This window comes from Anastrepha obliqua, chromosome 5 (genome assembly GCF_027943255.1).
Source record: "Anastrepha obliqua isolate idAnaObli1 chromosome 5, idAnaObli1_1.0, whole genome shotgun sequence".
Lineage (NCBI taxonomy): Eukaryota > Metazoa > Arthropoda > Insecta > Diptera > Tephritidae > Anastrepha > Anastrepha obliqua.
In genome coordinates, this window is record NC_072896.1 from 20,902,742 (window position 1) to 20,928,627 (window position 25,886).

Consider the following 25,886-nt stretch of genomic DNA (forward strand, 5'->3'; position numbering starts at 1 on the left):
CCACCGTATTCCCCAGATCTGGCCCCTGTGACTTTTTCTTGTTCCCGAAGTTGAACAGGTCCTGAAAGGTCGACGCTACGCTACGATTGACGAGATAAAGACGGCATCGAAAGAAGAGCTGAACAGAAAAAAAAAGATCTTTTGAAGTGCTTCGCAGATTGCAAAAAACGTTGGCACAAGTGCATGATATCTCATAGGGAACTCCTGAAGGGGACAAAATAGATATTAATAAATAAATAAATAATTTTTGAAAAAAAACACAAAATTCACGATACTTTTTGAATACACCTAGTATATCTATATCTAGAATCCATTCTTTTAACTTCAAAATGAATCAATTCTGAATTCTTCTAAATGAGTATCGGGACCAAAAATCGCACAATTCTCAAAACTTGGGCCTTCTCTATTTTCTAAAATACGAGTATATATTTCTTTCTTTTTTCGATGTAGGTATATATATATTAGGTTGAGAAATCCATTTTTTTTACGTAAATGGTTTAAAACTGTTTTATGGTCGGTCTTTAGCTCCTGGGCGATGCTATGACTACGAACATGCCGGGCAACTTCATTCTTTCAGTGATTTTATCGACTTTTCAGCGGCGTGACTTGCATTTTCGCCTTTATCAAAGAAAAACTGTGAAATGTACCGAAATTTCTCTTTGTTGACTTCCATTGTTAACACTCTGTAACTCACAACTGAATGGCACAAACAAGAAAAAGCTATTGAATTTTTTAGTGTGGAAAGTCACCTTGACAAAGAGCATAAACTTTAAATTGGTCGATCGATACTTTACGAGATTTGATCACTACAGCCATGTACCGAGAAAATAATGGATTTCTAACTAATATTTTTCTATTCATCTTTGTAGATTCAGCAGTGATTCCATGACCGAAAATGTGATTGTCGATTTTTCTATAACCGCCTCCCATTTTATGGGAGACAAGACATTATGCGATTTGGTGACGTATCTCGATTATTAGTTGTTAATGATATTCAAGTTGAACGAACGTCGGCGGAAGAGTCAGTGTAGAGCATAAAAAATATATCTGGTCAGTCCATAAATTCGTGTGTTTTTTGAAGGTGGTTTTAAAATTAATAAAAAAGATGTTTGAAGTATTTATTTATCAATAATTTATTTTTAATTCCGTGCTCAAAAAATTGTTTGTCCTTGGAGCCAAAATACGCTTCGATATCCCTTTTTATAGCTTCTTTTGAGGAGTAAATCTTGTTACTCATATGGGATTGAAGTCCATGGAAAAGCTGATAATCACAAGGTGCAATATCCGGAGAGTATGTTGGATGCGGCATTAGCTCCCATCCGAGTTCGTTCAGCTTGTCTAATGTTTGCCTAGCGGTAAGAGGTCTTGCGTTGTCGTGGTGAAACAAAACTTTGTGTCTATTCACTAAAGACGGTCGATTTTTTTAAGTGCCTCAGTCAGGTTTGATAGCTGATGGGAATAATAATCAGCAGTTATCGTCTGGTTTTTTTGCAGAAGTTCATAATAAACAATGGCCGGTATTGGCTCACCATATACAGGAGAATCTTCTTGGGGTGAAGGCCACCTCTAGGGGTCGGTTCTGGTGTTTCCTCTTTATCTAACCATTGGCGTTTGCGAACAGGATTAATGTAAAGGACCCATTTTTCGTCACCAGTAACTTTCATTTTCAAGCCGTTGCAGCAGCTGAGAACACACATTTACTATCTGCTGAAGGTTGGTGACGGAAAGTCTATGCGGAACCCATTTTCCCAGCTTTGAAACCTTTCCCAACTGAACCAGGTGCCCGTGAACTGTTCCATGCGATGAATTTAATTGAGCTATCATATCGACTGTCAAATTTGGCTCAGCTTCCACGAGTTCGAGCAAGGCGTCGGAGTTAAAGACTTCAGGACGACCAGCGCGCGGGGCATCCTCCACGTCGCAGTTACCATTTCGGAATTTTGAAAACCACTTTTGAGCAGTCCTTACACGCACGGTATCCTCTCCGTGAACAGTGTTTACTCCTGCAGCAGCAGTTGTTGCATTTTTACCACTTTTATAAAAAAATACAAAATATGCCGTTCGAAGATTCCATTTTATTTTTTAACAACACGTGCTTCTATCCGCGATTAAAATCACTTGTTGAATGCACAATATATCAAAGAAAATATAAAGTGAAATTATGGATAAAATACGCACGAAATTATGGACTGACCTGATATACATAAATATGTGTAAAAATATCAGCAACATTCCTAAATAGTTTTCGTTTTTGTCACTTTGCTATTTTGTATCAAATGGAAGCTTTTTTGGTTTTATCACAAGCTTTTTTTAAGGCAGAAACATCATCGAAGGCTTGTCATTTTCTAACGGGGAGTGATAGATTTGAGGAAACACTGTTTTTATGATTTGATGCTGCACGTCCAAAGTGGGCATCGAACTCCGAACCAATCGAATGGCAATCACGCACAACCACTTGGCTGCAGTAGCCGAAATATAATCGAAATTAGAAATCACAAATCACGTAAAGTTAATTTATTTTATTTCAGTTTGATACAAATGTTGCGGCTGCAGAGCAATAAATCTTTCTAAAACATTTAATAATTATTTTTAAACAGTTTTTCTCCATGTGCTACTAATGACGCCCTATGCGTTGGCGCGATTTCCACGAATAAAATTAATAGCGCAAACACAGGAGCGGTGATCAGCGAAATACGCCGAACGCCACGACGTTGTCGTCAAGAGCTCACTCAGCGAGCGCTTTGCTTAGTGATTCTTAATTATGGTAATTACTTGAGGTTTACACGGGAAAGTTCTCCGACAATTTGTGTTTCAATTTCTAACATCCAATTAATATACCCAGGCTTCCGATATTTATCATCAGGTTGTATACCATTTTACTTCTAAGACGTGTGGCAATTTTCTTATTTAGATTATTTTAGATTATTTGGATATTTATTTCTATCCAAAACCTTGAAAAACAGAAAAATAAAAAAACGCCATTACCCTAATTTTTTCTAGCCACTCCCTTCACCTTTCGCAATTACTCTGTTCAATGCCAATGGATGGATGAATATTTCTAACTTAGCTGAGGTAAATTAGCTGTTCCCTCTAATTGTGTTTAGGCTATAATGCAGTGTTAATAAGAAATTAAAGGGGACCGATAAAAATAGAATCAAATAATAAGAATAAAGTCAAACAGCTCATTATGGCATATTTCTGGGAAAATATAATTCCTTGACTTTTGATTTAGCTAGCATTTTTCATGTTAATTTGTTGACAAACCACATATGAAATATATAATGGAAATGTATAGAAAGTCTTCAAGCTAAAAAGATGACACTATATGCGAGGTGTGGCTATCTAATGGGCTTATTATATACATATTTACATATATTGGCACACACATTATTCACTGGGTGTTTGGCCGAGCTCTTCCAATTTGTGGCCTGCGTCTTGCTGTTGTTCCACAATTGGAGACATCTACAGTTTTATGCCACCTATAAAATAGCAGATTTAAAAAAAAAAAAAGATTTTTCATGGCAGAAATACATGCAGAGGTTTGTCGTTGCCTGCCAAGGGGCAACCGATATTAGAAAAAAAATGTTCTATCATTAAGCGTTTCAGTGCTTTACCGAATGGTAGAGTTTGATATCATTTTGTGATAAATAACTTATTTAATTCATTTACATTTTTTACAGAGGTGGCAACTCTGTTAATTTTAATTTTTCAAATTCAAATTCAAAAGGCTAACAAAGTCTCAGTTCTAGAATTTTGTGGGTCATCTCAACGAATATTTTCCGCCAGGTATACCTACTGTAAGACACAGCATTGCTTCGAGTCCGCTCTGATCCAGATGTATGGAGGATGAGGTGGAGCCTTTTCAGCACCTTCTTCTTAGCTGTCTTGCTTCCGGCTAAGGGATTAGGCAGCGGTTATCGCAAACGTAATTTAGCCACCGGTCGACATTCGTCCCTCCCCCAAAAAGTCGATATACATTTTTTTGAGGTTCGGTTTCAGTATGCCTGTAAGTTGGTGTGTGATATAGCGCCATAGTATTAAGACCTCCAAGTTCGATAACTTCGCTTCAATTTCATTTTTCCTACTTAAAAATGCATAGAGGATGATCGCCATTGATTCCTTAGTTAACTGAACTTTGTATTAGGTGCACAACTAAGTTTCCTGTTTTTTTGTATAAAAAAAAATAGTTCTAAATTCGGCGAAAAATGTAGAAACATTCAGAACACCTTGGCGAGTTATGACTAATGTCTTGGCAGGTTCCTTCTTAGTTTGGGTATTTTTTCACTCTGTAAGGCTTATACTTTTACGACCTCTAATACTTTCGTTCTTCCAGCGTGCTCCTTATAATCCAAGCTATTGACGTGATAACGTCTTATAATTCGATTTAACAGGCTGCACGCACGAAAAAATGTGTCGTTACCTTGCTCATTAGTGTTACCTTGCTCATTGCCGTTACCTTGCTCATTGCCGTTACCTTGCTCATTTGTCGTTACCTTGAATGAACTGCAAGCGAAAGCGCGGAACGAACAAAGCAAACGAACGGCAACGTTCGACATCTTGCTCTCTCCTACTTAAGTGAGCGTATATGTGTATGTATATGCGCATATGTACATATATAAATTCACGTATTTGTATTTGCATATGCCTTCTTATTGATTGTTATTAATTTGATTTACTTGAAGAATTTAAAATAAAACCAAGTTTGTTAATAATACCTGTTGTTTTAATGTTATTATTATTTTTTGACGTGATAACGTCTTATAATTCTATGTAGCCAGCTGCACGCACCAAAAAATGCGTCGTTATATTGCTTATGCGTCGTTACCTTTCTTGAACAGCATGTTATGTTATGTTATGGTATGTTGTGTTGTGTTATGTTATTTTATGTTATGTTATGTTATGTTATGTTATGTTATGTTATGTTATGTTATGTTATGTTATGTTATGTTATGTTATGTTATGTTATGTTATGTTATGTTATGTTATGTTATGTTATGTTATGTTATGTTATGTTATGTTATGTTATGTTATGTTATGTTATGTTATGTTATGTTATGTTATGTTATGTTATGTTATGTTATGTTATGTTATGTTATGTTATGTTATGTTATGTTATGTTATGTTATGTTATGTTATGTTATGTTATGTTATGTTATGTTATGTTATGTTATGTTATGTTATGTTATGTTATGTTATGTTATGTTATGTTATGTTATGTTATGTTATGTTATGTTATGTTATGTTATGTTATGTTATGTTATGTTATGTTATGTTATGTTATGTTATGTTATGTTATGTTATGTTATGTTATGTTATGTTATGTTATGTTATGTTATGTTATGTTATGTTATGTTATGTTATGTTATGTTATGTTATGTTATGTTATGTTATGTTATGTTATGTTATGTTATGTTATGTTATGTTATATTATGTTATGTTATGTTATGTTATGTTATGTTATGTTATGTTATGTTATGTTATGTTATGTTATGTTATGTTATGTTAATAGGACTATGAATAAGTTCCTTGCGGTTTTACAACAGATGGCGTAACTTGATTATTATTCCATCGATCCACATTTCCAAACATTCATTGGAGAGCTACTGTCGTAAGGCACAAACGTCAGTATAAGTTTTTTATTTGAAGCGTAAACAACAATATTTTTACCACACTTGAAAATGTCGAATTTTGTGCCAAATAATGTGTTTTTGCGGGGAATTCTTCTTCATTATTTTAATATGAAGAAAAAAGCAGCCGAAAGTCATCGTATCTTGGTGGAAGTTTATGGTGAGCATGCTCTAGCTGAGCGAACGTGCCAGAAGTGGTTTGCACGCTTTAAAAGTGGTGATTTTGGCTTGGAAGACGAAGAACGCGAGGGTGCGCCGCCAAAGTTCATGGATACCGAATTGGAGGAATTGCTCGATTAAGATCCGGCTCAAACGCAAGAAGAGGTTGCAAAAACTTTGGGAGTTGATCAATCAACCATTTCCAAACGTTTAAAAGCCATGGGAATGATCCGAAAGGTAGGCCATTGGGTGCCGTATGAATTGAAGCCAAGAGACGTTGAACGCCGTTTTATGGCATGCGAACAACTGCTTCAACGGCACAAAAGAAAGGGTTTTTTGCATCGAATTGTGACTGGCGATGAAAAGTGGGTCCATTATGACAATCCAAAACGTCGGGCAAGGTATGGATACCCTGGCCATGCTTCAACATCGACGTCGGCGCAGAATATTCATGGCCTGAAGGTTATGCTGTGTATCTGGTGGGACCAGCTGGGTGTTGTGTATTATGAGCTACTGAAACCGAATGAAACGATTACGGGGGATGTCTACCGACGACAATTGATGCGTTTGAGCCGAGCACTGCGAGAAAAACGGCCGCAATACGCCGATAGACACGACAAAGTTATTTTGCAACATGACAATGCTCGGCCACATGTTGCACAAGTGGTCAAAACATACTTAGAAACGCTCAAATGGGATGTCCTACCCCACCCGCCGTATAGTCCAGACCTTGTGCCATCCGATTACTATCTCTTCCGATCGATGCAACATGGCCTGGCTGACCAGCACTTCCGTAATTACGATGAAGTCAAAAAATGGATCGATTCGTGGATTGCGGCAAAACCGACCGAATTTTTCACAAAGGGAATCCGTGAATTGCCAGAAAGATGGGAAAAAGTAGTAGCAAGCGATGGACAATACTTTGAATATTAAATTTGTAACCATTTTACGTCAATAAAGTTTCAAATTTCGAAAAAAAACCGCACGAACTTATCCATAGTCCTATTATGTTATGTTATGTTATGTTATGTTAATGTTAACTCATTCTCTATATCCATACAAAATATCTATCAAACAAATAAAATTAAAATTTTCTTTTGAAAAATGCAACCATTCAATCACTATTTTCTTATGACGTTATCACGTTAAACTATCGTCAGTAAACCGACTTTACAGACAACCTCTGTTTTTGTTATTAACAGCATAAAACATTCACCTAAAATGTATGAGAAATGATGCTGAAGTGTCAGTTCTTGGTCAGATATAAATCCAGATCATTGTAGTAACATAGAATCTACTGTCGTGGTACATCAGCTACCAACTCAAATGCTCAGTGTAAGTGAAACCCGAATCACATTTGAATTTTTGAATTTATTGTTTTTTACAAACGAATGGTGAAACATAAAAGTCCATGGGGGTAAGATCGAGTTAGTGTATGCCTGTGAAACAGCTTATTAGTTTGTTGGGGAAGAAACAGTTTACCAGCGGCTTCGTTGGCTGGGTCATGTCGTCCAAATGGATATAAATGCTTCGGTTCTCAAAATATGCGTTGCGGTACCAGCTGGTGTAGTAGATGAAGAGGACGACCTCCTTTGCGTTGGAAAGAACAGGTGGAGAATTACTTGGCTTCACTTTATTCAAAATAGCGTTATCGCACCAATTAAGAAAAAGAAGAAGCTCTATGCAAAAAACTATAAATTAAACTTTATATAAAAATTTTTGTCAAGAAATGAATGCTATAAATTTTTGTTTTTTGCTTTTCATTTGGCTTTATTTCGAAAATTTTGCTTCAAGAGAACTTTTCTCTTTGATATTAATGAACCTAAGAGGACAAATAAGGATATGCAGATATAAATTATCGTGCTTTGCCCTGCAAAAAACAAAAATCAGCAGGTTTTTCTAATTTCTAGTTCTCGCAAGTCTTCCTGGTGATTACATCCTCGCGCCGAGTTCAAAGTTACGTACGATTGATATAATTGAAAATATGCTTTGCTTTGTGTATGCCACTTAAGCTAATCGATTGTGTCTCTAAACTTTGCCTGCATCTGACTACTGCCTATTACTTAATTCAAAATAAGAGGAAAAATGCATGTATGTATGCTGTAATTTGCAGCAGCAGACAGCTCCAGCTAAGCCTTTAATTTTACACATAAGCACGCCAATAATGTTAATCATACGCCCCGTGCACCAATGCAGTCATGTGTTCACAGCTGCGCTACTGCTGTTGCTATCGGCTCTAGCATGGAAAAAAGCTCTTTTTCCGCCTGCCTGTCAATGAGCTTTGCATTTGGAGTACTTCCGCGCACATGCTCCGCATTCGCTCGTCAATTTTCGTCGTTGGCGATGGTTGCGTTGGCACGCTTTGGAAAATTTGTACACTTAAGTAGCTTTGCTTTTGCTATGTTGTTAATTTTTGGCTGTTTTGTTGGTTTGTTTTGTTTGCATTTCCATTTGTTTTGCTGCTGGCATGCGGCGGGAAAGCGCGACGTCTGAAGTTGCTGTTTTTCTTATGGTCGGTAACGGTCGGTTCTGGTTTCGGTATCGTTGTCGGTCGGCTATTCCACCGCGGTTGCTCGTGTAAGAGTAGGCAACTCGGCTAGTTGTCGTGTTGTTGACTTGTTAAAAAAAAAAAACTGAATTCAGCGCGCATATAAAATCAAAGTGTTTGGAGGAGACAAAGTCATAATGTGCGTGTAGCAGCGCAAGCAAGCACAACAATAAATACGATATTAACAAGACTCTCGCACGAAGGTGCGCTCTCCAAAATATAACAAAAAAAAAAAAAGAAAACAACAACAGAGCACACATTGAATGCACAATATAAAAGTATATTTTCGTGCCGAATTTTGAACACTTACCGTTGGAAGACTGTGTTGTTAAGACAGCGATAAGAATTGGTAGAAGAAAGTGAAAGTTATTATTTTTATGATAATTCCTACGTCTCGAAAACGAGTTTCGATATTGAATATACAGATATTTGTGAAATTTGTGAAAATATTATATTAAATGAACAGTGAAATTTCATAATTGAATTTTTAACAAATTAAAAAAAAAAACAAAGAAAAACTGCAAAACAATTAAAGTTGTTCATTAAGAAAAAAAATACAAAAAAAAACTTCCAAACAATAAAATCACAACGAGCGTGAAAAAATCACCACAATAAATTAAACGAAAAAAAATAAAACATTTTTAAGAAGTTCATCATTTACAAAATCAAAGTACAAACATTTCTTAAAAACTGCGCATATTTTTGTTTTCTCTTATCTCTTGTCGTTTTGGAAAAAAAAATCGCTTGAGTGAAAAATATATTTTGGTACTTTGCCGTCGATTATAGATATAATAGATATTTAGCTAACGTTAACATCACATTCACACACACCATCACCGACTTGTTTATGCGAATATTGCCAAATTTTCGAAGTACTAAAAACGATACTGCGGCACTTTTATGAACTACGAATAGCAATAAAAACTATTTAGAATATTATTCCAATTGTCAAGTTCTTTGCCAAATTGACTAACGAATTGTTTAAATCACAATTGTTGTTGGCGTTGTGGAAAATTGAAAAAACGCCTACCGCTAAACGCCTAAAAAGAGTTTTTAAAAAACTGCAATCAAGCACACGTTCACAATACTTGAAGTCCTCCTATAGGTTCATAAGTAAACTGGAGCAGTGTGGCGGCTAAAATGGGCACTATTGGTGAGTAAAAAACAAAAATTAAAAAAAAAAATTGGGGAAAAATAAAGAAATAAAAAATATAATATAAATCGCTAAAATTATGCAATGCAGAAATATGTTCAGCGAGGACTAAGAAATATATTCTGACCATATTTGACCACTTAAATTATGATTTGCTATTTGAGTATCTTATAAGCGATAATCAAATAATTTGGAATTGACCATATTTGATCCCTTAAATTGTGATTTGTTAAGTGTGTGATCGAACCTTCAAACGGTAGATAGTTTTTCATTAAAATTAAAAGATTTTGCAATGCAATAATACAGTCGCAGGTTTGCCATTGCTTTTCTAGGCGCGTGTTGCCGCTGGCACAAAAAAATTGTGCTAACTTGCGGTATTACATATCCACAGTTGATTTTGACCTCGGGTGATTTCGAATCGCAATTTACCATTCACCCATTCACTTACAATGGCGGCCCCTAATTGACATAGTTGCTAATTTGACACTATCTTCTGCTCATCTTCTTCTGCATAAGGAATGTTCAACACTTTCTATATCTACATTTTATATCAAAGGCTGACGAAATCGCTTCCTGCATTTGCCATGCAGTGCCCATAGTTTTCCTTCCACCTTTAGACAAATTTTTAACGACATCCGACTAGGAATGTCAGCGCATGCTGTACCATCGAGGTCATTTTTGGTGATTTTCCTATAGAATAAGATTAGTACAAGTACATGTGGGTACAAGTACAAATGTACAATGACTTCTCGCCTTTTCACATGCCTTTCGTTTTGCCATAAGATTTTAGAGCCTGCAATACCAGACTTCAGTCACACTGCCGATGAGACCATGCCGGCTGAAGCTATTCTTAATCATCAGTTGGATTCTACCGAAAAAAGCAAGACGTTAACAATTATATATATATATATATGTACACCCTTTTTGGGTGTTTGGCCGAGCTCCTCCTCCTATTTGTGGTGTGCGTCTTGATGTTATTCCACAAATGGAGGGACCTACAGTTTCAAGCCGACTCCGAACGGCAGATATTTTTATGAGGAGCTTTTTCATGGCAGAAATACACTCGGAGGTTTGCCATTGACTGCCGAGGGGCGACCGCTATTAGAAAAATGTTCTCTCTGTGAATTCCGAATGGTAGTCGCTCACCAACCCATTCATTCATAGATATTTACTGGCCTTATTACTTTTATTGCTCTGTCTTATTTAACTTTTTAATTAATTTCTTATTGAATAAAGGAAATTAGTCGACCATAGTTTTTTTTTCTTTGTTCACTCCACTCAGAAGCATAGGGCCTCGATAAGACTCAGTTTTGCGTTGGTTTCATTAATCTATGTTTGCTTTCTGGTAAAGTAGGGGATTAGCCTGCCGGTCCCAGGTACTCCACAGTTAAAGCTTCTTTGAATATTTTTCATATAAAACCAATTTTATAATTTTTGTTTTAACGTTTAAGCTTTGACTTTGATTTTATTGGGCCACAGTACATTGCGATCTCTAATGTGGTTTATTGCAATTGACCGCGAGTTCATAATTGGAGGTTTCTAATTAGTTTGCGTACTTACCCAGACTTTTTGTTTCCCATCACTGATGGTGTCACGGCCACACCACTAAAGCTAGAAAATTGTTATTAAAATTATGGCAACCCTAGTATGCTTAAATATCTTTCGCTTGGTGATAGTTTAAAATTATTTCATAATTTTTGTTCAGCTAGGTGACAATCCTATTCATGCCTTGATTGAAGTTATTCTAATCAGCTTTGAAATCGTTATTGCAGTAATGCAAATAAATTAATATATTTAAGTACATGTTTTTTTTTGCTACTCATAATTATTAGTATAATTAGTTCTAATTTCGCTTGCTAACCATATTTATTAGTTTAATTAGTTCTGAGTTTTTATATAGGTGGCAACCCTTTTCCCAAAATTAGGGTGCGCTTAAAGGCATTTGGCTTTATACCAATATTGTAAGATTCTAATTTTTTAACAAGTAATAGTTTTAGATAGGTAGCAACCCTATTAATTTTTTTTCTGGACTTAAATATTCCGCATATTTAATTGGTTTTGCTTTTGTTTAGATAGGTGGCAACCATACAACCATTTGACCAATAATAATTTTTTTAGATAGGTGGCAACCCTATTTAATTTTTTTTTAATTAAGGTGTGCATTAATACCTTTCACTTGATGCTTATATCATAATAGTCTACATATTTAATTAATTTTAAAGTTTTACATAGTTGACAACTCTATTGAAAAATATGTTTGTATTGAGCGGCAAAACTAGCGTGATCTAGTTGGAACTTCGATGGCCTTTTTGTAGTTTTCTATAGTCTCCAACTTCAAAAATTTATGAAAATTATTTGTAATAAATTTATAATGAAATATGAGATAAAAAGTTTGCTGCTTGGATCTCACGAAATGGTTCTTTCTCAAACAAAAAGAAAAACACACACAGACATCACGCGAGAACAGTGGTAGTAAAACGGCGCTAGTCACTAATTAGGCTTACAGGTATTTCAATAGAAATACTCAACTACTTCAACAACAACAAAATTATAAAATCAGAATATTAAATTGAAGATGATTTCTAATAAATTTTTAACAATTTATGGTAAGGAAGGTATATTTTTTATCCTTAACTTAGCTTAAGATCTTACCATAGAAGCCATAGCTATCCTCTTTCACAGTTAGCTTTAAGTTTTGAAAACTTTTCTACTGCTATAAATAAATAAATCACTAAATAAATAAATACCCAAATCCCCTTAAAAGCGTTTTTCTCAATACCACATTTTTTAAATTTGCTGCAAATTATTCAGTAACTTGAATTATTTTAATATTTTATATCTTTTTCAATATTTCTGGTTAGTACATACTAAGAATGCGAAGCAGATTCTTCTCATATAGGAGAAGCATGTTAAGCATACTTTAAGCATGTCAAGCAGGAGCTTAGGCTGTTGTGTCGGGTGGTGGTAACGGCATTCCTAGGCGATAGTGCAAGAAAGTAATGATTAACACTGTTGGCAGTTAGCAAGATTCAGCGTCAGATGTACGTATTGCTGAACCTACTGCAAAATCTAGACAAATGATATAAAGGATGCCGTAGGGTGGTGTTTTATACTCGATTTTATTATGTAACTTCTATATCGCAACGCTTCCAACCATCAAAGTTAGTCTCCCTGTTCTCCTATATCGTTGATTATTCGTCAAAGGCGACAAGTATCTTTCCTGTTCGGGAAGTAAATGGTTACCTCTCCGTTCTTTCGCGCTTCTTCGCTGCAGGACGCAGTAGTGAAAGAAGTTGCCAAGCTGCCAAAATAGCGTACTTAGCGCGGCAATCAGATTACGTCCTGATGTTACCTGACTACCATCCCTATAGTGAGACCTTTATGCTCTCCTGCAGGGCTTTACCTGACCAACTAGGCTTTACCCGACTGTTATTTCAACGATTTAACCTTGGTAATGTCGTTGTTTCCCACTTTTAATTCAACGAGCATTAAAATTTAATTTTTATTGTACAAATGGTGGTATTAAATTAAATCTTTAAATATTAAATAATAAATTTTTTAAAGGTATTTGTTATTCAAAAGTATATAATTTGAGTTTAAAATGAAAAAACCTTAAAATGTATTATAAATAAAAGTAGAAGTTATAGGCAATCGAAAAAATATACTTTGCAGAACCAAAATTTTGTAAATCTGGTTCATCGGAAAAGCACAAATGCGAAAAGATTTAAAAAAAAATTAAATAATAAATAAGTTTAATCTTCATTTAAAAAAAGTAATTTTTAGCTGTTTCAAAATTTTTTTTAATAAATAATAAACAGAATTTTAAATAAAATAAATAATAATAAAAAAAGTAATTTTCAGGTGCTTAAAAAATAAATAAATTAAATAAAAAAATAGGAATTTTCAGCTGTTTCAAAAAAAAATTTTTTTAAATAATTAAAAATTAAAAAAAAAAAAATGTAAAAAGGGTAATTTTCAGCTGTTTAAATAATTTTTTAAACAAATAAAAAAAAGCATTTCAAATAAAATAAATAATAATAAAGAAAGTAATTTTCAGGGTTTTCATGGTGTTTAAAAGGTGTTCAAAAATAAAAAAATTTAATTAAATTTAAAAATAAAAAATATTAATTTTCAGGTGTTTCAAAAATTTTTTGTTAAATAAATAAAGAATAAAAAAAAAATTGTAAAAAAAAATAATTTTCAACTATTTGAATTTATTTTTTTTGATTAAATAAAAAAACAATTTTAAACAAAATAAATAATAATAAAAAATTTAGTTTTCAGTTGTTTCAAAAAAAGGTGTTTAAAAATATATAATATATAAAATAAATTAAATTAAAAAATTAAAATAGTAATTTCCAGTTGTTTCAAAACAATTTTTTAATTAAAATAAGTAATATTAAATATTTTTTAGATGTGTTTATTTAAACAATTTTTTTTTCATTATTTATTTATTTAATAAATTTTTTTTTTGTTGAAATATGATACTTTGAATATCAACCCTACAAATGTAACAATGCGTATGTCAGTTAATCACATCCCTGGTAAATATGTCATCACTATTTTAATTATTCGAAATTAAACGTTGAGTATCACACATCGTGTTTTTTATTCGTCTTCGAAAAACTCAATTTAATTTATCATTTTTTGAAACAGTTGAAAATTACAGTTTTTTATTATTGTTTAAAATATTTTTTTTTTAATTTGATTTAAAAAAATTTTGTTTTTGAAATAGTTTTTTTATTATTATTTACTTCGTTTAATTTTTTTTATATAAATAATAATACATTATAATCTCACCAAATTAATTGAAGCATATTTTGTAGTTAATTTTCTTCTTAAATAAATAAAATTAATTAAAATCATCTAAAAAAGAAATTTTCAGCGATTTCAAAAACAAAATTTTAAATAATAAAACATAAATAATTAGAAAAACCATTCTTATATCCATTAAATCCAGTACAGTGTATTTTTTATAAATTTCTATTCCTTAGTTAGTAACTAATTTTTCGACCCTAAAATATCCTCCACAAACGCAGAAGTCATCCCAGTTAAGCAAGACACAAATCCTTATTATTTTGTACACTTTTGTATACTAAATTCATTAATGAAGTTTATTGTAAAAATAAGCTGAAAATTATTTTTATACACACGCACTAATCCTATAATAACGCATGTTGAGTATAAAAATAACAACCCCCACCATCTTTTCCTGTTAATAATGGTGCCTATTCTCCATTTTGCTATGGCAGCTACTGAGCTTTACACGCGCTCGAATAAATAGAACAGAAATGAGCAGTAACTACGAAAATAAATATAATCATTTACGATTATGTGATGCAGTAGGACTACCAAGAAATACGTTACGTTTGTGTGCACTCACACAAATTTATGCACATAAGCTGACATATAATACCTACTCACATACATACATACATAGATACGCGTATGTATATGTATAATGTGCCTACTTAAATAACACCGTTGGTTGCTCCACGGGCGCCGTTGATTTTGTCGACATAACCAGCAGCGCCGCGGCGACAGGATGTGCTCTTCTTGCTTTATTTTCCTTTTCGTGTTATTTTTAGCTTTGCCAAGACAGTTACTCACATCGATTGAAAAATATAAAATAAATAAAATAAAAGAGAAATTCAACTAACATACATAGAATATGGGGTATACTATGTATCATACATACGTACATATGTATGTCGTATTAACACTTGCTTATATTTACATACTTCTACACCAGTCGACAAAAAAACTCTCACGCATCCTTTGTGATTAGAAATTTTGACATTTATTTTTTCTGATTTAATTTCAACTAATTTTCAATAAAAATATAGTTCATTATATAACAAAAGATATATGAATGCAAATTCCAAGCTGGGTGCGAAGGTCAGCAGAAATCATTTAATTTGCATACAAATTTGCAACTTTTTAATTATTTTAGAATTTTTTGAAAACTTCAGAGTATGCAGTTTTGTAGCTCATTGAATTTTAGTTCAGTAAAGTGAAAAGTAGAAGTACTGGAAAAATCGCGTTGATTAAAAAAACTTTTTTGGCTTACAGCGTTGAACTTTTGCTACATAAAATGGGTTTTATATGGAAGAAACCAAATAAATCAATAGAAAAAATTGCTAAAAAAAAAGCGATCTTTTAATCACTCCACACTTTCACTTTAAACATCATTATTTTTTCTATTTTTTTTATTTTTATTTTATTTTTTCTATTTTTTTATTTTTATTTTATTTTTTTATTTTTTCTATTTTTATTTTTATTTTATTCTTTATTTTTTCTATTGAATGCATTATGCACTTTTTGCCATATAAAACCCATTTTTTATAGCAAAGGTTCAACACGGTAAGCAAAAAAAAAAAAAACAAAAAAAAGTCTGCAAAATCAAAGCGATTTGTGCTTCACTTCAAACCTTTACTTTATTATATAATTGTTTGCTATTTTTATTATTTTTTCTATTGATCGTATTGTGCCCTTTTTCCATATAACAAAAAGCCATATGTGTCAAAGTTTCAAACTTTGTGCGAAATTCAGAAAAAATTCATCAAATTTTCATATCATATATTTAATCACACAATCAATCGAATAATTCAGAATATGCCGTTTTGTAGCTCATTCAAAGTGGCTCAAAAATCGCTTTGATTTTGAACATTTTTTCTGCTCATAGCGTTGACTTTTCCTTTAAAAAATTGGTTTCATATGGAAGAAACCAAATACTAGCAGTAGAAAATTTTGTTAAAAATAAACGCGATTTTTGAACTACCCAAACCTTCACTTTATTGTATCATTATTTTTTCTATTTTCATTATGTTTTTTGATGCTATTGTGCATTTTTTTCATATAAATACCATTTTTTATACAAAAGGCTCAACGCCGTAAGCAAAAACAAAATAATCTATAAAATCAAAGCGATTTTTCGCCACTTCAAACCTTCACTCTATTACATCACTTTTTTTTCTATTTTTATTATTTTTTATATTAATGGTATTGTGCGCTTTTTTTCATATAAAACCTATTTTTTATAGGAAAGATTCAGCATCGTACGCTAAAAAAAAAAGTTCTAAAATCAATGCGCTGTTTGCGGTACTTCAAACTTTCACATTTATTATACCAAAATTGAATGAGCTACAAAACTGCATACTCAGAAGTTTTCCGTAAATTCTGATTAAAAAATTGGAGACTTTGATGAAAATTTTATGAATTTTTCTGAAATTTGTGCAAAGTTTGGAATTTCGATTAGCATGGCATTTATTAAAGAATAAACTATATTTTCAATGCAAATGAGTTAAAATTAAATTAAGAAAATTAAATATCAATCCTTATAATCACAAACCAGTGTGCGCCTGTGCTTTTTTTTGTCGACCGGTGTCCATATGCACGTATTAGGTGCCACGCTGAAAGCGTGACCTCCCGCAGATTGGTAGATGTGGTGTTGCAGCACATTCTGCTGACGCTGCCTGCCGCCTGCTCATTACACAAATGTGTACATATGTAGCAGAAATTGTATAATATACTTGTCTCAAAGTATATAGAGTTGTCACCAGTCAAAATTACGAGCGTTTGAAAGTGGCAGCTGCAGTTTTTGCCCTGTTCCATGCTGTGATTTACGTATTCGCATTTATGCAAATCTATAATCCACTATCTAATATTTATTATAGAAGAATTTGCATCATTGGTTGTATGAGGCACTCGTAAGTGTTACGCTATAAGAATTTCAGTGGTAGCTACATACAAACATATACACACACACATATACATAAGAATATGTACGCAGATTGATTTTCGTCCTCTGCACGTTTTTGTGGTGTTCGTTGAGGGGTTACATACGATAAATAAAGCAAGAAAGTGCCACGTCGTTACTGTATGACTACTCTACGACGTTATGTAGGAGAAGGTGGACACTTTTGACTAAAGTGTTTTTAAGTGATATAAAAGCGGTGTCAGAGTTCACCGTACGACAGCTGCTCAGGTTCGTTGACTTAAGCGACGGGCTTAAAGAGAAGTAGGAGCTTTAATTGCTTTTGGTGTCATGAAGTGTAAGCCTATGTGTGCTGGTATTTTTGTCAGCAATCACTTGAAACTGAACCCAATATATATCTATGGTCGTGAAAGTAAATCCAGGTTAATGAACTAAAAAAAAAAAAATACAAAAAAAAAATAAAAAATAACACTAAGAACTAGTAATTCACGCAAAAATAAATTCAATTTACACACATTTTGTATGCACGGGTACATACACAAATATATTTTTTTGTGACCTTTGTTAGGTTGGCTTAGAACAGCCAACTCACTTTGACCGTTAGTAGGTCTGTTGTGGTACGAGTACAACTGCGTATCACAGGAGTCTCAGTATTTATTCATCATGGAACCATTCAGATGCTCGTACGAAACGTAGGATAGGTTTTATCCCAAAACAGCCTGCTTTCGTAAGAGAGTCAAAAGAGCGTTTTCCTTACAACCTTGCTCTTCTCCTAGCTAAGGCTGGACAATTACAGAGGAAGTGTTCTACTGCTTCTTTCTTATCCTCGTCTCTACAGCTTCTGCAGTATGCATGAGGAAATACATCTAACCTCTAAGAGTGCCCACCTAACAGCCAATGACAACCGGTAACGTCAGCCAAGAACTTCGAGTTGCTCTCTCTTGAGCGGTTGAGCAATTCTCCTCACTATTTTCTACTCTCCATGACCTACTGGCCTTCAGGAGAATATCAAAATTTATCCTTAATTTGCATGTTGCCATAGGAATTCCAATATTGCCGCTGTTTTCAAGATTTAAGTAGAAGGTTAGTATCCTTTCAGCCTTGCAATTTCCTTCAATTTCTCTATGCCTCGGAACGCATGTAAGTCGACTGATCTAGAAGTCGGTGCTAATATCATAAAGAGCTGCCAGGCATTCCTGAGTTTAAGGGTCTGGGAGTATCTCAAAAATAGATCCTCCTGCGCTACATCTTACGTGATGTCTACTTTAAATCATAATAAAAGTCAGTATCCACCTGGTATCGCTAAGGACCTAACCTTCTTCATGGTATTTGAGTTTGTCACTCTCTTCTTGACGAAATGCTAGTCTGGAAGAGCCAACAGCTCTACTTTTATGCTGTGTAAAAAAGCATAGTTATATCTACAAGTATTAACTGTATCTCATATGAGGCCTTGTCTTTACATTTACTTAGGGAGGCATAGAAAATTGAAAGCCGTGAAAGTATTTTTCGCGAATTATTCAATTCAATCATCGTTAGTTGCAATAATCTACTCCAGCCTGAGCCTGAAACGCCTACATGCACGAATCTTCCTATTAGAGATATCAATTCCGGAATCCCGGTCAGTGCTGTGTCCCTATAATTTCGGGATTATTTGCCAACAACTCCGGGACTCTGGGTATTTGGTATCTCGTGTGAAACATATGAAATGGAGACAGAAAATTAACTTTTTATAGTAAAAAAGCCACATTGACTTTAACTTTTTAACAAATCCGGATATATTTGAATGTTTTTGTTTCCTCTCCGTCTGTTATAAAAAGTTAAATTGCCTTACTTAGTTTTTTAGTTTAACATAAACGAATGTGCAATAAAGCCTATTACTTTTTGCTCATTCCGCTTAAATTCTACCCGAAAAAAAATGTTTTTTTGTGCAACCAAAACATTCATTTTCTTCCTCTTTGAGTTTTTTGCACGTATTTGAAACAACTACAAAGCCAACTAGCGCTGCACTAGCACTCCAGCGCCAATCTGATTAACTGCACGTTTCATCAAACCTGAAGTATTCTGCCGGTTCAACGCTTCTGAAAATACTACTCGTATCAAAAAATTTCCATGCTTCTTCACACAACAATAGGGACAATCAAAAGGCAAGCAAAAAGGAGCAAAGAAAAGTGACTACTACTGTGTGCCTGCCAAAAGAACGTCAATCTGCGCCAAGCACGAACACCACCGTCAGGCACCTCTAACGACGACCTCTACAAAATCAAAAGCGCAACACGAGCACACAAATTTACATAAGCAATGAGAGGTGAAACTAAAAAAAGGATAACCAATGTTAACGAACAAACAAGAACAACAACAATACGAGTATACACAACCAACTACACGCGTACTTGGGTACTAAATATATATATGTGTGTGTGTACATGTGCTTATGTTCCCTGCAGGGAAACTTGCATGGAAGCATTCTAGCGTTTCGATAGAGTCAAGTTTTCATTTGTAGGCGTTGACAGATTTCTGGCTTTTAACTGGCTATTTATTAAACTTCCTTCCGGTAGACCTGCAGGCCAGGTACATTGCGCGCAGTGCGGCAATAAGGCGGAGTACTTTACGTAAGTGGGCAAACACAGACTAGGGCTACGGCAAAATCCTGGATTGAACGTTGGGGCTTCCCGGACATATGGACTATACAGTCCCGCCTATACTTGCCCTTACGAAGTTCACAACTTTTCTACCCTCGAGGGAAGAGTGGAAACGACACGTGGTAAGACAGGGCGAGTTCATCCATTTATACACAGATGGCTCAAAGCTCGAGGGCAGGGTGGGCGGATCTGTATATTTCGAGCATCTGGGGATCTCCTTCAGTTTTCGGCTTCCCGACTACTGTTGTGCCTTTCAGGCTGAACTGATGGATGATAATGAAAGTCGTGACACTGGCACAGTGTGATGCGAAGAGATGATATCTACATTTTGAATGATAGCCAGGCGGTGATAAAATCCCGCACAAAACAGTCGACAACCTCCAAAGTAGCCAAGCAAAATCACCCGACAGCTGTGGCCGACTCTCACTGCTAAACGCACGGAACTCCCAGAGAATGGGTGTGCAAACATATGACTTCTGCAGAAGTGTATCTAGACGAGGCAAAGGAAGAGACGATGCCGCACCTTCTGTGCCACTGTCCTGTTTAATAAATTGTAAGATCTTGGCTCTGTCGGAATTAAGGATCAGACAACATTTTTGAAAAGTACATATTGGTTTTAGGCAGGATAAGGGCTAGTTCCCCACGTCGCATCAAAATGGGCCATGAGCCTGAGTGTGTCCCACAGTGGACAACCGCCTCAATCTAACTTAACCTCACTGGCTATTTTAGCAACAATTGGACTATAATTTTTTGGTTTGTGTGAACTGCTATTTCAATTGGTATTCTACTGAAGCATAATGGAAAAATTTAAATTTCGTAGGGCTAATATGGAAAAAAAATATTATTCCAGTACACACAACTAGTAATTTTTCCCGCAGGGTTGTAAATATGGATGTGTATGTGTGTGCGTGCTTCTGTTATTGTTTCCTTTATTTGTGTTGGTGCATATGTGCCATCACAGTGATGACGTCAATGGGAGTTCGGTTCCAAACGAATGACTGCTCCCGTTACTTACTTATTTTCGTCACTCAGTGGCGCCGACGCTGGCGTTGACATCGGCATCGCGACGTGTGCTTTGTTGCTTGCCTTCATGCCGTCGGATTTTCTTTCCCGTTCGTTTGCCTCAATTTCGGATTAGCTCTTGTTGATTGTAATCGCCATTGCGCTTGCTGTTGCTATTGTTGTTGCTGCTGCTGCTATTGCTACCTTTGTGATAGTTTTCAAATCCTGTGGCTACCTTTGTGCTCTATCACTTCTGCCCAGTTGTTTTTCGCTTTTTTTCTTTGCTTTTATTACTGCCCACTTCACGTGGCTGTGAAACGTATTTCTATACGTGACATTTAACAACTACACATACATGAATGCACACATTTTTACGTGGGTAGGCAGTTGACTCTATGCTATGTGCATGCGGGTGTGTGTGTGTGTGTGTCACCATTAGCACACTTCCTTGCTGCATTGACATGTGCTTATAGCACAGTCTGGTTATTATCCTCGGCACAGTTCTCATCGAAAGTGCTTGCGTTGCAGTAGTGTGCGCTGTGGCTCGTGTTTTATTGAGTCTCTGATCCTGAGTGTTGCTTTTAGTGCCGTGTAATTTATTTGCGTTTATTTTGATTTTTTTGTTGTGCATTCTGCAATCAGCAATTTAGTTCCTCCATTCAATGTCAAGTGGTGCGTTACAAATCGAGTATATACAATTTTCATAGTGATTCTCTGTGTTCTGTGTGGTTCTTTAGTGGCCTCAAGTGGTTGCGTGCGTGCGTGGGTGCGTGATTGTTGCTGTCACGGTAGTAGTCACGTTCGTGTGGTTCCTGTTGCACGACTGATTGCATCAACCGTTGTTCCGTCACTTCTAGACTTGTTGTTGGCCAACATAAACAACAACAACAGCAGCAGCAACAACAACAACAACGGACGTTCATTGTGCTGTGCATTGTAATATTTTCGTTTATTCCTATTTTCCGCTTACGCACAGACAAACACACACGCGCACATATTCCTCTCACACTTGCAAGTTAATTTATTAGAATATTTACATTCGTGCCATTTATTAAATGCGGCATTAAAATTTTTTTATTAAGAGCATATTTCATATTGAATTGCCTAATTATCATGTGAGCAGCTTATTCAGTTGACTGGTTTATGTCGCACACGACGTTGTAAATATCAGTGAGGACACTTTTGGTGGAGAAAGATCTTGCGAACAATAAAAGAGCTATTAAAAACTAACTCATACATTGTTGCTGCAGAAGCGGGTGTAAATCAAAACAGCAAAATGCAGTGGCTGCTGATGAAGAATATCGGAAAGACTTTGGCTTATATCAAGAAACTAAAAGGTGAGGGTGAGGTGAAACGTTTATAAATATTTTTATTTAGATTTTATATTACTTGGATGGCATGGATTTATTTATAACATAACAAAGCAACGCCTAAAAAGGCGTATGAGCGCCTCTAAACTACCTTTTATTTATGTAATTTTTTTTTTTTATTAAAATTAGTTTTATTTTCGAGGAGCATTGATACATTTTTCCTTTTTAAATATTAATGGGCAATATTAATAAGCATAGAGTTTGATGGAGGGAAACAAATAGTGAGCCTTTTTTGTTATCAGTTGCGGCCATCTACTTTTCTGATTAAAAACAATTCATTCAAAAGGTAGTTTTACTAATGATATTAAATGCACTGAAGCATTTAGGCCACTCTAGCGGCGGAAAGAATATGCATATTTGAGGAAGTTTGTTTTTTAACGAAGCAATGGAATAAATCAAAACTCTGAGAAAAGTAAGTTTTTTACATGCCATAGGTTAGGTTAGGTTAGCTTGATTGGCAATAAGCCACGCGTAGACCTTTTGGTCCGTAACGATACCAGATGAAGACCGACCTCGATAAATCCTGAAAGTAGACATCATGTAGGATGCCAGCACTTTTGGCGAATCTAAGCAGAGCTGGGCGATCCGTTTCTGAGACGTCCTCCAGACCCTCAAACATGCCCCATAGGTTTTAAAAATAATTTGTTTTTTTAAGTTACACATATAAAGAGAAAATAACACTGCTTTTCCTCGACGATGCCTTTTTTATATTTTGAGGGACGCACAGCAGCAGCAACTGCGCTTTGAATTCTTAATTCACGGAGAATAAATAGTTATACTATAAATTTTCTTAGCTGAAAGCCTCCGTTGCTAGCGTGAGGTTTCGTTTTGTTTATTTAATATAAAAATTTTATTGTTATGTAATCTTTAAAAAATGGAAAAAAATTATTAAAAAAAAAATTTTTTTCGACAAACTTTTTTTTTTACAATATATTTTTATAAAATACAATTATTTGGATTTTTACAATATATTTTTGTAAAATTAAATTATTTTGTGTTTTAAAATATATTTTTATAAAAAATTTTTTTTTTTGACAAACATTTTTTTTTACAATACATTTTAATAAAATTAAATTATTTTGTGTTTTAAAATATATTTTTATAAAAAATTTTTTTTTTTGACAAACATTTTTTTTTACAATACATTTTAATAAAATACAAATTTTGATTTTTACAATATATTTTTGTAAAATAAAATTATTTTGTGTTTTAAAATATATTTTTATAAAAAAAATTATTTGTTTCTTAAAATTTTTGTTTTTATCTTTAGATAAATAGATTTCTTCGAAAACGACTTATTTAAAAAAAAAGTAAAAAATTTTCCCAGAAAATCAACCGAAAGTTGTATAAAAAAAGTATATGAATCAAAAAAACCATCCACATCTCCATACAGAATGTTAGTTGTTCTTGTTGTAGCAGCATAAGAAGAGACAGTTCTTGGTCGGAATAAGTCCGGGTCATTCCAGTATCATTATACCAACCATCGTGGCAACGGCTGAACGTTAGTCTGAATATACAGTTAAAGTTTTAGGTCAAGTCGTCAATATTTGTTCAAGTTATGAGCTCCGAAGAATAAAGAAAAAAGGAATTTCGAGAAAAACCGCATTTTAAGTTTTCAGTACGATGCGCATTGGACTGAGAAGGGCTGCGTAAAAATTCAATTCAATAGAAGTTTTTAGCCATTTTTTTTCATCCTATGCTTAGTTTAAATCCTTTACAGATAATCGTACAGCATCTTTTAAGGAGGAAAAAAGCCTTTTTAAAATTTCCCCTGCATGCTTATCCCAGTAAAGAATTCTAAAAAAATATATATACATAATATTATAATAATGCTAAAGCAGGGGTCTGGCTGGTTTGCGCGTTGAAGTCAGTGTTCTGTCAAAATAAAAATATTTTCAAAATAAAATTACTACAAAAAAAAAAAAAATACTACACTAGACCTAATATGATAATAATACCTAAATAAATAATATATATAAATATAATGCATTTTTTATTATATAAATTTTTCTCCGTTGAATATCAGTTGAACAACAATTTTCGTATTTATCATGACATAATCATAATTAAATATGATTTTCTAATTTTTTTTTATATATTTGTTTTCCCCTTTACATTATTTAAGCCTTCAGGAAAAATGACGGCTTTCTAAAGGTGTTCAAACTGAAAGTTTACCTGTTGTTTTTACCTGTTCTTCATTGCTGAAATATTGTATTTGTAAAGTACATATTTTTAAATTTTTTTTCTTTTTACAATATTTAGCCCTTCAAGAAAAATCAAGGCTTTCTTAAAGGTGCTCAAACTGAAAGTTTACTGTTTTTTATTGATGGTGGTATTTCTTCAGCGCATACTGAGCAGAATTCTGCCTTCGAAACTGTAAACCATTCTATAGCAGCCCTTATCTCTGCAGAAAATTTATCTAACGTTTATGATGTTAATAGTCTATTTTTATTTTATTATAATGATTGTAATTTCCTTTAGAGTTATGTTTGTTTTATAATTTTAATTATATTTAAACAGCAAATTTAATTGTTTAGATTTCCATGCAAATTGTTGTTGTATCACAGCATGCAAACCATGCTTCAGAAGAGAGTTAATTCTATTGGTGTAAGAGAGAATCTTGGTTAACAGTGATGACTGTATAAAAAATGTAAACACTTTTCGCAAGCTGCTTTCAGGCGCAGCCAGAGCAGTAGCTGTAGAAAATACAAAAGAAAATAGAGATCATGAATTAAGTTCTGCGTGGTAGAGTTTTTTATGGAAAATTCCTTTTTTTGTTTATTTCTTTTAGAATTTCCCGAATTTCTTTAAGATCAGTTTATCTTACTTTGTAGAAAAACGCTTTCTTGCCTTATCTAACAACGACTTTGCTAGCAGTTGGCAACGCAGCGCGGCTAATGTATGAATCGCTGCAGTTGTTCGACTTAATTTGCGCTTGAATGCCTTGGTAATGTTTGAATTATACAAATTAGAGAGTGTTAAATGAAGTCAAGGATTCGAATTAAATATTTTCAACGCATTTAACAAGACGTGTAGTAATAGTAATTTTATTTTATTATTCAGAAATATGCATAAAAAATAGTGTTAACTGCCCATCACTGCATAATAGTGATTGCTTTACACGGCTCGTCGGGTGTAAATGACCCGAATGACCCGGATTTATATCGCATTGCTACTTCAGCAGCATTCCCTCCACATTTATAGGGAACGTTTTATGTTACTACAAAAACAACGATTTTTTATGGTAACTTATAATTTACAAGTAGAGCAAATTTCATATTTAATCGCATGCGATTTTTAGAAAATTATTTAGGTTACATGAAAGTATAACAAGTGGAAAAATATAACGTTGAAAATGGGAACATACAAATTATGTCTACATACATCTGCCAATGCATGCAACATAACCTTCGAAAAATCATTACACTGTGGACGATAAACAAATTCGCATCGTCTACTAAAATATCAGCCATAATTTGATTACCTACTTGCGCATAATTTTTACTATTTTAATGTCGCAAAGTATACTGCAGAACAGAAATTGTTTTTTCTGTATTTTGTATGATTTTTTTGCTAGCTTTTGCGCGCACTGTGTTGTGCTATAAAAATTTTTACTTGTAAATTGTAAAAGTGTCAAAAAATGTCAACATAAGACTATTACAAAAACCAAA

General features: G+C 34.0%; 1 protein-coding gene across 1 annotated transcript in view; it reads left to right on the plus strand.

The window, feature by feature from the left end:
* The first annotated feature begins 8,571 nt into the window (after positions 1 to 8,571).
* The window catches only part of LOC129248518 (serine/threonine-protein kinase meng-po), a 65,502-nt gene continuing 48,187 nt past the window's right edge, over positions 8,572 to 25,886 (plus strand). Inside the window, exon 1 of the mRNA XM_054888092.1 lies at positions 8,572 to 9,487. Coding sequence (XP_054744067.1) covers positions 9,475 to 9,487 — 13 coding nt within the window. The 5' untranslated portion in view covers positions 8,572 to 9,474. The remainder of the gene's footprint in view (positions 9,488 to 25,886) is intronic.